The 13,559-nt window shown below is 47.1% G+C and overlaps 1 protein-coding gene across 1 annotated transcript; it reads left to right on the top strand.

The window, feature by feature from the left end:
- Positions 1-468: 468 nt before the first annotated feature.
- Positions 469-7,731, top strand: alg8 (ALG8 alpha-1,3-glucosyltransferase; the record flags this gene model as incomplete). Its single annotated transcript, XM_071513552.1, has 9 exons — positions 469-536; positions 823-949; positions 1,888-1,991; positions 3,223-3,343; positions 3,488-3,627; positions 4,393-4,532; positions 4,666-4,763; positions 6,010-6,082; positions 6,195-7,731. Coding segments are annotated over 9 exons (1,094 nt in total), but the record flags the coding sequence as incomplete, so codon positions are not given.
- Positions 7,732-13,559: the final 5,828 nt, after the last annotated feature.

The raw sequence follows: 13,559 nt of genomic DNA, 5'->3' as shown, positions 1-13,559 counted from the left end.
TTTTCTTTCTTTGCTGTAAATCTGTCAGAAAGAGAACATACATCCTGCTGTGAATTTTACTTTAAACTTTATGGAGAAAGGGTTTATCAGCATCATAGAGTCGCTCAATCTTTAACATTATTTTATTCATCTTTCTATGAATTTATTTTATACATCCTCAGTTATCTTTTTGACTGTTTGTTCTCCAACCTCCACCTCTGTTCTTCTCTACTGTAATGACTCAGTTTCAGTCCTGGGATCAGTAGATGCTTCTTGTCCCAAAGCTTTCTATATGTGTGGAGCCCTGTTTCTTCAGGGAGGAGGTCTGACAAGCCTGCCGCTGTGTGTTAGTGAGCCTAACTATGACTTCCGGGCTGAAAAAGTTGAAGAGCCGCTGCCCTAAATAAGGGAAAGACAGTTCCCCAACACATGTAAAGCCTCTCTCCCTCTGACATGATAAACTCTCAGATCCTTGACATTTTGCCCCAGATATTCATTTCCAGTACAACGGATTCTTGTTTGGATTCCTCCTCCTGTCTGTGGCGAGACATTTCCAGGTTTGGACCCAGTGTAGAGCTGACGGCACTGACAGAGCCTCCTGCTTTATGTTTCATTAACTGTTTTAGAAAGTGATAGCAGAAATGATCTGTGGAGTCGACAGTAGAGTCTGGTGTAAAGAGAAGAAAGCAAAGACTCTGTTAATGTGCAAAACCTATGAAGCTTTCAGTGTGTCGTCTAAACCTGAATGTTAAAGCTCAGAAACCCTGATCTGAGTGCTGGTTGTTTCTGTGTTTGTGTGTGTGTGTGTGTGTGTGTGTGTGTGTGTGTGTGTGTGCTGAACAGTCCAGACACCTGCAGGGGGCGCTGCTGTTCGCCCTGCTGCTGAACCTGAAGCACATCTTCCTGTACATCGCTCCGGCGTACGGCATCTACCTGCTGAGGAGCTACTGCTTCACCCAGGACAACACAGGTAGGAAACACTGAACTGCTGCTACTGATGATGATAATGACATCAGACAGTTTGACAGTCAGACAGAGTTGGACAGAGGTGGGACAGTTGGAACACAGGACAGAATTGGAATAGAGTTGGAAGATAGTTAGGACAGAGTTGGAACATAGTCAGGACAGAGTTAGGACAGAGTTGGTACATAGGACAGAGTTGGAACATAGTAAGGACAGAGTTAGGACAGAGTTGGAACATAGGACAGAGTTGGAACAGGACAGAGTTGGAACATAGGACAGAGTTGGTGGAACAGAGTTGGTACATAGTTAGGACAGAGTTGGTACATGGTTAGGACAGAGTTGGAACAGGACAGAGTTGGAACAGAGTTGGTACATAGGACAGAGTTGGAACATAGGACAAAGTTGGAACATAGGACATAGTTAGGACACAGTTGGTACATAGTTAGGACAGAGTTGGAACATAGGACAGAGTTAGAACAGAGTTGGAACATAGTTAGGACAGAGTTGGAACACAGTTGGGACAGAGTTGGAACAGAGTTGGAACATAGTTAGGACAGAGTTGGAACACAGTTGGGACAGAGTTGGGACAGAGTTGGAACAGAGTTAGGACAGAGTTGGGACAGAGTTAGGACATAGGACAGACTTGGAACAGAGTTGGTACATAGTTAGGACATAGTTGGTACATAGTTGGTACATAGGACAGAGTTGGTACACAGTTGGTACATAGTTGGTACAGAGTTGGTACATAGTTGGTACATAGTTAGGACACAGTTAGTACATAGTTAGGACAGAGTTGGAAGAGAGTTGGAACAGTGTTGGAACATAGGACAGAATTGGAACAGAGTTGGAACAGAGTTAGGACACAGTTGGGACACAGTTGAACTCGTTGTGCAGTGTTGATGTGTTGTGTGTTGATGTGTTGATGTGTGTGTGTTTTGTGTGCAGACGGCTCTGTCAGATGGAGCAGCTTCAGTCCGCTCCGCCTGGCGGCTCTGGGAGGCATCGTGTCCTCGGTCTGCGCTCTGTCCTTCGGCCCCTTCATCGCCATGGTGGGTGGAGCCTCTGCTCAGTGGTTCAGTGGGCGGGGCATTAAACTGTTGCTGAACACCATGCTGCGAGCAAATATCTGTATACTGACTGTGACTGGAGTTTCTCTGCTGGTTTCATCAGATGGATCTTTATCTGCACATTTCCTCTACAGCTTCAAACTGATTCATCATTCATTCTTCATTCATTTTTTACCAATTTAAGCTAGAAACAAGCTCATTTTGAATTTGTTGTATGCTCTGCAATTCTGAATATTTTATTAATATTTTGAATATTTATGTATGTACACAGGTCTTGAAAGGTCTTGAAAATGAGATCTATGATCTCAGGGTGACTTACCTGTTTAAATAAAAGGATTCAACAGAAAGATATTTTACACACTAGCTAGCCTGAAGCTGAAGAAGCTTTGAGTGTTTGAGACGCTGAAGCCTGCGTTAAACACAGAGCTTCTTTTATTTTCGGCATCAATCCAAAACCACATTCAAAAACCCAGTGAAGTCAACAACAACAACAACAACAACAAGTCAACGCAGCGGCTCGGCCTCCAACAGAACATCAAAACATCACCGCTGCCCTGGAGCGCCTGCTAGGAGAATTTGAAAGTCTAAACTTTACTGGAGGTGTAAGGAGGCTGAAGTGAGAACAGAGCTTACCTGATATCAGACAGAACTGTCAACTCATTCCACTCCATCTCCATCTTCAGTCTTCATTGCCTCCACTCTAACCGATTTCCGTGGGGGAGGGGGATTCGATTTTCCCTAACCAATTACTAGAGACCGACGTATCCGCCTGAATCTAACGTCATTTTAAGTCGACACTGATGCAAAAAAACATCTTCCCTTTGAATAAATGCCTTCAGAGCAGAGTGCTGTTCAGATTTCAAAGTAATTGGTACTTTTAATGGATTTAGAACAGCCTGGATAGCAGCGTCCATCTTGTCTATAGTGTCTCCATTGTTGTTATTACTCCTCCTTGACAACAGCTTGACGACGGCGTTAGTCCCGCCCGTGGCTCTGATTGGCTAATCGTTAGTCCCCCCCGGCGCTCATCAGACCGATCATTTTTCGACCGAGAAACCGCTGTTTCATGTCACAATGCCAGACCAGAATCAGTCAACTGGGTGGAGTGGGTGGAGTCAAAGGTCTGGACCCAGGCAAGAACTGAGCTGCTGTGTTGGTTGAAAACCTGGAGGTGTTTGATGATGTCATGATGTTGTTGTGTTGTGTGTTGCAGGGCCAGCTCCCCCAGCTGCTCTCCAGACTCTTCCCCTTTAAGCGCGGCCTGTGCCACGCCTACTGGGCGCCGAACGCCTGGGCGCTCTACAACGTCCTGGACAAGACCCTGGCTCTGCTCGGTCAGCCTGCTCTGTGTTCAGTTCCCTGTAAAGCCTCATAGACACACAGAAACCCCTCTGGTCCCACCGGGCCTCGGCTCTCTGCTGGGTCCGGTGTGTTTGACGGGGACGTAAAGCTCTTTGTCCCGTCTGTCTGTCTGTCAGGTGTTCGTCTGAAGCTGCTGGAGGAGGCGGAGCTTCCCAGAGCCTCCATGACGGGCGGCCTGGTCCAGGAGTTCCAGCACTCCGTCCTTCCCTCCGTCTCTCCCTCCGTCACTCTGCTCTGCACTCTGCTCGCCATCCTGGTCCGTAGAAACTAAAATCAGTAAATATTAAAAAATGGAATTACTTACAGCATGCATCGCAAACTGATGGAGGGAAATGGAAACTAGATGTAGACAGAAGAGCTGTTTTGATCTTTTTTTTTAACCTGATGATGTCACATCCTGTCTTGTGTGTCATCCTGTCCTCCTGCCCCGCCCCCTCTCCTCCTGCCCCGCCCCCTCTCCTCCCTGCCCCGCCCATTCTCTTTCTGCCCCGCCCCCTCTCTTCCTGCCCTGCCCCACCCCTCTCTCCCTGCCCCACCCCCTCTCCTCCTGCCCCGCCCCCTCTCCTCCCTGCCCCGCCCCCTCTCTTCCTGCCCCGCCCCTCTCTCCTCCCTGCCCCGCCCCCTCTCTGCCTGCCCCGCCCCTCTCTCCTCCCTGCCCCGCCCCCTCTCCTCCCTGCCCCGCCCCCTCTCTCCCTGCCCCGCCCCCCTCTCCTCCCTGCCCCGCCCCCTCTCTTCCTGCCCCGCCCCTCTCTCCTCCCTGCCCCGCCCCCTCTCTTCCTGTCCCGCCCCTCTCTCCTCCCTGCCCCGCCCCCTCTCTCCTCCCTGCCCCGCCCCCCTCTCCTCCTGCCTCACCCCCTCTCCTCCCTGCCCCGCCCCTCTCTCCTCCTGCCCCGCCCCCTCTCCTCCTACCCCACCCCTCTCCTCCCTGCCCCACCCCACCCCTCTCCTCCCTGCCCCGCCCCCTCTCTCCCCGCCCCACCCCTCTCCTCCTGCCCCCCGCCCCACCCCTCTCCTCCTGCAGCCGGCGGTGTTCAGTATCTGGCGGCGGCCTCGTGGAGCTCGTGGTTTCCTGCGCTGCCTGGTTCTGTGCGCTCTGGGCTCCTTCCTGTTCGGCTGGCACGTTCATGAGAAGGCCGTGCTGCTCGCCATCCTGCCGCTCAGGTCAGCCCCCCCTCCCACCCCCACCCCCACCCCCACCCCCACCCGCTCCGTGTGTCACAGTGTCGCTGTCGTATCGTTTCCCTCTGGTTTAAAGCGAGTGTGAGATGTTGTGGGTTTGTTTGTCGTCCCGCAGCATCCTGGCGGTGGAGAGCAGAGAGGATGCTGGGATCTTCCTGGTTCTGGCCACCACAGGACATTACTCCCTGTTCCCCCTGATCTTCACCCCCGCAGGTAAAAACACCTGGAGGACGATCATCGGCTGTTCAGTCAGAATCAGGCTGTTCAGACGCTTTGTTTCTTTATTTTGGTTCTTAAATTGTTCGGAAGTTCAATTCCAGGTGGAATTTAAAAAGTCTGAAACCTGCAGATACTCAGTCATTAGTCGTGATACAGTCAGCTGTGCAGCCTGCTGTGACCTCTGACCCCTGTGCCTGTTACTGCTGATGTCACTGCAGGTGCAGAGTTTCCACGTGTCCTGGAAGATTTCAATGTCCCGGACAAATGGGAGAAATTCCAGTCAAATATTATCTGTGTTTATTGAGCTTAAAGGCAGGCTATATAAAGAATGACATCATCAAGGCATATAGATTTATAATATTTTTTATTGAAAAGTAGGCTACTTTTGCTTATACATTATATTCCAAATAAAATAAGTCCTGTCAATAGACTCACGTGCATAACGCTCACTGTCAAACACACACACAGCGTTACCATGCAAAATAGAAAAATAGGATCCTCTACTTTGAAAATTTGCACTTTACTTCGTTCCTGACATCTATTTTGTTGCCAAATAGCCAAATGCTTTCACCATTACGCAATGCCAAATGTGCAGCGTGCATGTCTGTTAACCATCATCACACATTGCCAATTGCTAAATACGTAACCGACAACCAAGAAAAACAACACAGTAAATATTTAAAAAGCACAGCTCAGCAAAAAGTCATGAAAATAAACTGCAAAGGCATCTGACCTTCACCTGACACACACACACACACACACACAAACACACACACACACACATCACCCTTGATTAGTTAATACATTACGCTACATTCAAAACAATTTAGTAAATCCTCCCCAGTTGTGTCTCATGTCACATCAACTCACGTAGTGCAATATTTATTATTACTTTACTGAAAGAGACTCAGAGCTGCTCATCTGGAGCAGGTCTGGAGACAGACTGGGAGCAGGTCTGGAGACAGACTGGGAGCAGGTCTGGAGACAGACTGGGAGCAGGTCTGGAGACAGACTGGGAGCAGAACTCAACCTGTTGCTGTAACTCAGTCTCAGTAAAACAAGGAGCACAATGTTCCGATAATTGAGCTTAGAGGGAATTATTTTCACCGGACATTATGACCGGAGAGATTTAAATATGTCGGACTTCAACAGAAACCCAGTGCGGGTGATGTGGGAGTGGAGGCTCTGCTGTGGACCTCTGTGTGTTTCAGTTCATGAAGCTCTTGTGTGTTTTGTGCAGAGCTGCCCATCAAAATCCTGCTGATGCTGCTGTTCACTCTGTTCTCCTTCAGCGCTCTGAGCAAACTGTTCAGGTGGGAAACACATCCTCCTCCTCCTCTCTGTTTCTCATGATAATATGATAATAAAAACATAATTTCTGTATGTGTGTATTCATGTTCCTGTCCTCCCGGCTCCTCTCCTCAGCGCTCACGGTTCCCTCCTCCACCCTCTGGAAGCGGTCTACCTGCTGGGCCTGGTCCCCCTGGCGACCGCCTGCGAGATCGTCTTCCCTCTGTCGCCGTGGCAACGGACGCTGCCCTTCCTGCCCCTGCTGGCCACGTCGGTGTACTGCGCCGCCGGCGTCTGCTACGCCTTCGTCCGCCTGTACGCCAGCATGCTGAGGGAGGCCAAGGCCAAGCAGCTGTGAGCCGCAAGAGTCACAGGTCTGATCCCCAACACACCTGAACACATCTGAACACACCTGGACACCTGAACACCTGAACACCTGAACACCTGAACACCTGAACACCTGAACACCTGAACACAACACGCTACTTTCACACACACAGAGAGAATTCACATCTTAAAGGAAACCTCCCCCTAAATCACTTCAACACTTCTCATCTCTGGCTCCATCCAGTAGTTTGTTGTGTTTTTCTTCTTAATAACCGGCCAATCACAGACGAGGTGACGTCACCTCCAGATGTTTCCAGTCTGATATGAGAAAATGTTTCAGGATGTAAAACCTCAGCGGTAAACGTCAGGTTTTGGTGTCAGTCCCTCAGAGTCAAAGAGCGAGGGCTTCTTTCTAGAGGAGATGGACCAGAATGCAATGCAGCAGCAAGGCGGGTCGGGGTTTGGGGAAGGAACGACTCTCTCTCGCTCTCTCTCTCTCTCTCTCTCTCGCTCTCTCTCTCTCTCTCTCTCTCTCCACCTGCGGATAAAACCCACAACTGCATTCTGTAGGTTTTTTAGTTTCCGTCCGTTCTGTGGGGGTTGTTGAAAGGCATTCTGGGAAACGTAGTAAATCTCTAGCTGCAGTAGAAGCAGACGAGGCGGGTTGAGGGAAAGTGGGTAAATGATTCATCCCAAAACGAGATCTGACAGTGAAGAGGATCTGAGGTTTTGGTCTGACATATGAAACTGTTACTGTGGTATTGGACCGTTCTCGCACTGCATTATGGGTACATTGTGACGTCAACAGCAGTACTTCCTGTCACTATTTGGATCATCATGTGTTTCTCCTGTATCAGCAGTGAGATAATATCGCTCAAATATTCTGTTAGCGGCTGTATTGATGGAAACAGATTAACCTGAATCAAACCTGAACCTTTGTGACAGGAAGCAGAGGGGTTTCTGGGAAATGTGGTGTTCATTTTGAAACACAAAACGCCACATAGCACCTTCATATAGTAAAGTGTTTCTTAGTTTTATGCCAGACATCAAGTTTAAAGGTTTTTTAAATGATGATGATGTATTTGTTTTTCCGGTTTCTCCCTAAAAAAAATGTCTTGTTAGCATTCCTCACTGTAATCAAGGGGCGTCGTTAGCCTGGAGCTAACTGCAGCGTCACACTGTGAGGAATGCTAATGAGTCCAGGTGTTGTTTTCTGCTGCTGAATATGAACCGGGGTTTGAATGGCAGAAGAAAATGTTGAGGAAAATGTTTTTTATAAAAGACGATGTGGACCAAAACCAAACTGAAGGACAATTTCTGCTTTTTTTTTCTATGTTTTGCAATAAAAGAATCTGTTGGATTTGTCCTGCAGGTGTTTCATTTCCTGTTCAGTTCCTCCAGAATCCTTCAGTCCTCATTTACATATTCATTACATCTTCATTCACTACACCTCTCCTCCTCTCCTTTCCTTTCCTCTCCTCCTCTCCTTTCCTCCTCTCCTCTCCTCTCCTCTCCTCTCCTCTCCTCCTCTCCTTTCCTTTCCTCTCCTCCTCTCCTTTCCTCCTCTCCTCTCCTTGTCTCCTCTCCTCTCTCCTCTCCTCCTCTCCTCTCCTCTTCTCCTTGTCTCCTCTCTCCTCTCTTCTCCATGTCTCCTCTCCTCTCCTCTCCTCTCCTCCTTGTCTCCTCTCCTCCTCTCCTCTCCTCCTTGTCTCCTCTCCTCTCCTGTCCTTGTCTCCTCTCCTCTCCTCTCCTTCTTTCCTCATCTCCTCTCCTTGTCTCCTCTCCTCCTCTCCTTGTCTCCTCTCCTCCTCTCCTCTCCCTCCTTGTCTCCTCTCCTCTCCTCCTCTCCTTGTCTCCTCTCCTCTCCTCCTCTCCCTCCTTGTCTCCTCTCCTCCTCTCCTCCTCTCCTTGTCTCCTCTCCTCTCCTCCTCTCCTTGTCTCCTCTCCTCTCCTCTCCTTGTCTCCTCTCCTTATCTCCTCTCCTTCTCAAACACACAAACCGCTCTCCATTTATAGCAGTGGTATAATCTGTACATTGGTCTGTGGTAAAAATGTCTTCTTAGATTTCTTTGTTCAATAGAAGTTTAAATAAAAGACAGACTGTTAGTTTAAAAACTTTATTAGTAAGGCAACACAAAGCATGGTTGGTTCAAATCAACTTCCAGTTTTTACAGAATATATTTTCACACTGTCCACTGGAGAAAGAGCTGGTGCTAAGATGGAGATCGGGTTCAGATCAAACTACAGATTTAAATTTAGAGTCTTCTTCCCTCGACTCTAAACGGATCACAACCATCTCTGACAATCAAAAAACATCTGAATTCACTTCTTTAATAAAAAAAAAAAATCTGTTTAGTATTCATTATGTACATTTTCAAACATTCCCTTCCACTCAGTCGATCTCATCACACACAGACCCGCCTGCTGCAGCAGTATAAAAATAAATACAAAGATTTAAAACAGCTAGACTGAGTAGATTCAGTAGATTCAGTAGATTCAGTAGATTCCCTCGTCATCGAAGCCTTACAGGTGAAGAAGAGTCACTGGGCAGCAGCTAATACAGTGATAAAAAATAAAGTTTGTAATAATGATAACATGTTTGCTACTTTACATCATGACTACCTGTTCAGGATTGTTGCTGGACGAAAACCTCAAACAAAACTGTGCTGACGAGGCGTTTTTTGAAAGTACACAGAGCTTTGAATGAGACGGACGGTTATGAAAATGACTCAGTGAAGAGCGTGTAATCCTGCAAATTAGATTAAAATGAATGAAAAACACAGAGAGAGTTAGAAGGTTTTCAGCCATCAACACTTATATTTAACATATTTAACATTCAATTTGGTTTCTATGGAATAATCTGACCCGTATGAGCGCGAGCTGATCCAGGATCAGTTTTTCTTGTTAATCTGTTATGAATGCGATGGTTAAAGTGCCTCAACATGCTGAATTGTAGCATTTTTTTTTTTTATTATTTGCGTGTCAGAGTGGAAAAAACATTCTTTGCATTGGACAACTGTCAGCATTCCTTATTGAAACCAGTGAGTACCGCTGAAAAACAACTAACAGTATCCAGAAAGCAGCAAATAAGATCTTTGACAGACATTAATGTATTCTATATAATAATAATAATGATTTATCCGCTGTGAGAATGTGTGAAGTTTCCTGTTTGAACAGCACAGTCGGTTTGAAGAAGAAACGCTAAGATAAAGATATTCTTAGAGGAGCTGAAGAACAAAACGGCCGAACATTTTCCAAGTAGCCTTCAGAGGAAAACAGCAGATTGACAGTGAAATGTTTTCTGACTGCGGAGCTCAAACTGCCAAGACAGAGATGAAGAAACAAAAACACTGAGACTCCTTTTCCACCAACATGGAACAGGTTCCATTCCGGTTCACGCACCTAATTTTGAACCGTTCGGAGCATTTCGACCAAAAATAAATTGGTTCGGAACCCAAAAAGTTGGTTCCCAGCTGGAACCAAAAAATAGCAGGTTTTCAAGTGCGAACCGTGATGACATCAGTGAGCGTGTCTTATTCTACAGGTAGAATAACAGAACAAAAGCTCACAGGTAATCAATGCGATCCGCCATCTTGCTCCTACTGTTTACTTCCGGTGTGCATGGTGCCACGCCCTCCTGATGACTCATCCTTGATCACAATGGTTCCACTCAAAACTGGTGGAAATCGCTAGATAGCACCAAGGTTCCAAGAATCCTGAACGGAACCGGTTCAAGAACCAGAGCTAATTTGGTGGAAAAGGGGTGAGCGTGTGCAGCAGAGTACAACAAAAAGAGTTCAGACGGAAAGACGGGACTGAAGTTGTGATTTAAAACGAGACGCGATGAAGCGCCGACAGTCCAGCGGCACGCCAGCCCAGACTGATCGGCATCCAGAGTGAGCGAGTGAATGAATGAATGTGTGAGTGAGTTACTTCCTGAATTCACTTCACATCTAAACATAGAAAAAGGTTCTGCTGTCTGTAGATGAGTTTCCATCCTGACAGGATCCTGGAGATTCAAGTGTTCTGGTTGCTTTTTTAGCAATCTCTGAACCCATCGTCTATCAGTCGGACAACGATTAGATTCTGGGGGCGACGGCCAATATTTGGGGGTTTCCGGTGCAGCCAGCGGACATCCAGGCCAAGACTTCCTCTTCCGTGGGCCGGTCATTGTTTACAGTCCGATTAGCAACTTGAGACGTGAGAATGGAGTCGGAGTCGAGAGACGACGTCTCATATGTAGATATCTGTTTATAGAGATTAGCCGAAATGTTGTCTGGACCTAAAAAACTTGTGAAACAATCCGGTCGTAGACGTCGTCTCTCAACTCCAACTCCATTCTCGCGTCTCAAGTTGCTAATCGGACTGTAAACAATGACCCGGATGTCTGCTGGTTCCACCGGGAAACCCCGAAATATTGGCCGTCGCCCCCAGAGTCTAATCTTCGTCAGACCGATAGACGATGTGTTCCCAGATTGCTTTTTTAGTTTTTAGGTGTTAACATCATGTCCCATTCACAGTAATCCAGATCCTGTATGTTCCTCTTTCGATTTTGAGAAACCTGAACACAGCTGGGACCCCAGGAGACTCAAGTGTCTTTACATCATGACTGTTGTGTTTTTGCAGTCTGAGTAAAGTCTCTTTCCAAGGTGATATTTAGAGTAACTTGCCCATGTCAACACACTAAACAAAGTCATCTTTTACAGTCATTTCTGTCACTTGGTCTTTACTGACACTCAGCTGCTTCAGATGTTTTGGAGAAGGGAACGGAGGCGACCAGCAGCAGCTTTTAGGGAAAGTTGAAGGATGAGTTCAGGTTATGAAACGCCTGTCTGATTTATCTTGAACTCCTTTCAGTCCGTACAAGAAATCCTTAAAGCAGTGTTCTGATTGGATGAGATACCTGAGAAACGTTGAGGAGGACTGTCATAAATACAGACTACAAGAGTGCAGACATTTTTCTATAGTTTATGTTTTTTGAATCGCCACCTGAAGAACTTTAAGTTTTGAGTGGAGCCGCCTATTCTCTCTATTTCATGGATGAGATACCTGCCATTTAAGATAAATAGTGTTCAGGTTAGTGACACCCAGTTTGCATGTGATGATGCAAAAATGACTGATAGCAAAAATTCAGACTAAACTGTTCCTTTTAAAGGATAGCAGGTAATTTAGGTCCTTGGTTCACAACACAATGGCAATGTATCGATAAACTGACTTGCACTAACATTTCAAAACCCCAAAAAACTGAGATGAAGTTTTGACAGCGTTCCTCTACAGTCACTCAACAGTGATGCTTCACTACAGCAAGGAAACCACCAGCGCTGGTAGCAGAGGTAACAGTAGCTGCACCGGTCAGACCAGAACAGGAACCAGAACTAAAATAATCTGCTGCACCACAGTGCCAGAGGAACCACTGGATGAAACACCTGCTCACTTCCTCTAACGAGGCATTTGGTGGTTTGGTTTTGGTCCTGACCCAGTCTGACCCGATCTGATCTGATCTGACCCAATCTGACCCAGTCTGACCCGATCTGATCTGACCCGATCTGATCCTCCTGTCATGACGATGGGAGCGGGGAGCAGGGAAACACCACCGGCCCACACAGGATCAGCGGCCGGCTAAAAAGGCCAGATCCTTTTTGAGGATTTGGTGTTTGCCGGGTTACATAAGCTGCCACCGCTGCTGCTGCGCTCTGCTGAGAGACGCAAAGTCCCTATCTGCTGAACTCCAGTTACTTACTGATCTTTGAGTAATCAGTTTTCCAAACATTTACTTTTACAGTGAGTTATTATTGTACTGGAGTCATTATTATTAAGAGACAAGCATTCTCTGTCTGACCTGAGTAAAATGTGATTCAGCAGCTCTGATCCCTTCCTAAACCAGCTCCCACGTGGCGATGCTGTAAAGCTGCTGAACCTTTTACAGCATTAGGAGGATCAGCGGCGGTCAGAACCAGGACGATGGCGTGTACGGCGAGGTGCAGCTCCCAGCATGCTCTGCTCACAAAGGAAGAACACCAACCTTAAACCAAACTTATTTTATATTTTCCTCCTCGCCCTTCGGTGTTTTCTTACAAGTTGATCAGCTTGTTGCTTGTTGCTGACCGCCTGCTGATCGTCCAGATCGTCCTCTGAGCCGGAGCAGGACCTAATGCTCCTGTCATGTAGGGAGCCATCAAAACCCAACACACAGCATATGAACCACTGGTCTAGTTTTACAAAGGGAATGGAAAAATCAGATGGAAAAATCAGGTTTTAGTCTGTGATCAGGTCAGACGGCTCTCTGAGTCTTTGTGTTCAAGTTATTTCCACCGGTTAAGTCCAACATGTCTCACCTTAAGCCTCACAGTACCTCAAGTCACCTTCTGGTTGATTGATTGCTTGCAAGTTGCTGTCACATTTGTGTTGCATAGCAACAAGGATGATGCAACGCTCCTCGCACTCTCTGACCTGTTGCTCTCTGCTACCAGCTGAGCTTTGAGTCTGAGCCGAGAGAAACGCCTCCTGTCTGATCACAGTCTGAACCATGTGGGACCCAGATTTGATCGTTTTTCTGTTTTGTCAGCTGTGAAAAGACCAAATCTGAGCCACATGTGAATCATTTTCCTGTTTAAATCCAGAAGAAGAGACAGCAGCATAGATACACATGAAGAGGCAGAGCTGAGTTTAATTCATCGAAAAGAGCCAAAACAATTTAATTTCTTTGCTAGCTTGCCGTGAAGCCAGCCATGTATCTATTCTGCTGTCTCTGCTGTCAACAAATGGTGAGAGTTAAAACTTTTGTAATTGGCTTAAAGAGAGACTGCAGTCCGGACCCACATGGACCCAGGTGGCTCACAGGTACGTTGACTCAACGGAGAGTCGGGCAGCCAGAACTCTGTAATTCATCAAAGTTCTCAGATATCTTCGTCAAAAGTTAATCCCTGTTTCAGCCTGGCGTTGGTGGAGTGTTGGAGGTTCTGAGCTTCATCTGCAGATGGTTGGAGGCTGGACAGCTGATCAAAGTCCGACACAAAGTTTGACGTTTCGCTTTCAACTTCTCAACCTGCCTTCCTCCTCATCGCCCCCCACCGCCTCGTTTTGGACAGAACACATCAGGTTTCTTCAGTAAAGGGGTGACGCTCTTGTGTCAAGTCTCTTCTCTGTTTTCCTCTGCTTGGAGTCTGCTCGGCT

Source organism: Centroberyx affinis, unplaced genomic scaffold, assembly GCF_046629955.1.
Source record: "Centroberyx affinis isolate AG114_WGS23_722 - 3 ecotype Tasmania unplaced genomic scaffold, CSIRO-AGI_Caff_v1 ptg007317l_1, whole genome shotgun sequence".
NCBI classification, from domain to species: domain Eukaryota; kingdom Metazoa; phylum Chordata; class Actinopteri; order Beryciformes; family Berycidae; genus Centroberyx; species Centroberyx affinis.
The sequence above is the reverse complement of the archived record's forward strand: the minus strand, read 5'-3'. Positions and strand labels throughout refer to the sequence as shown.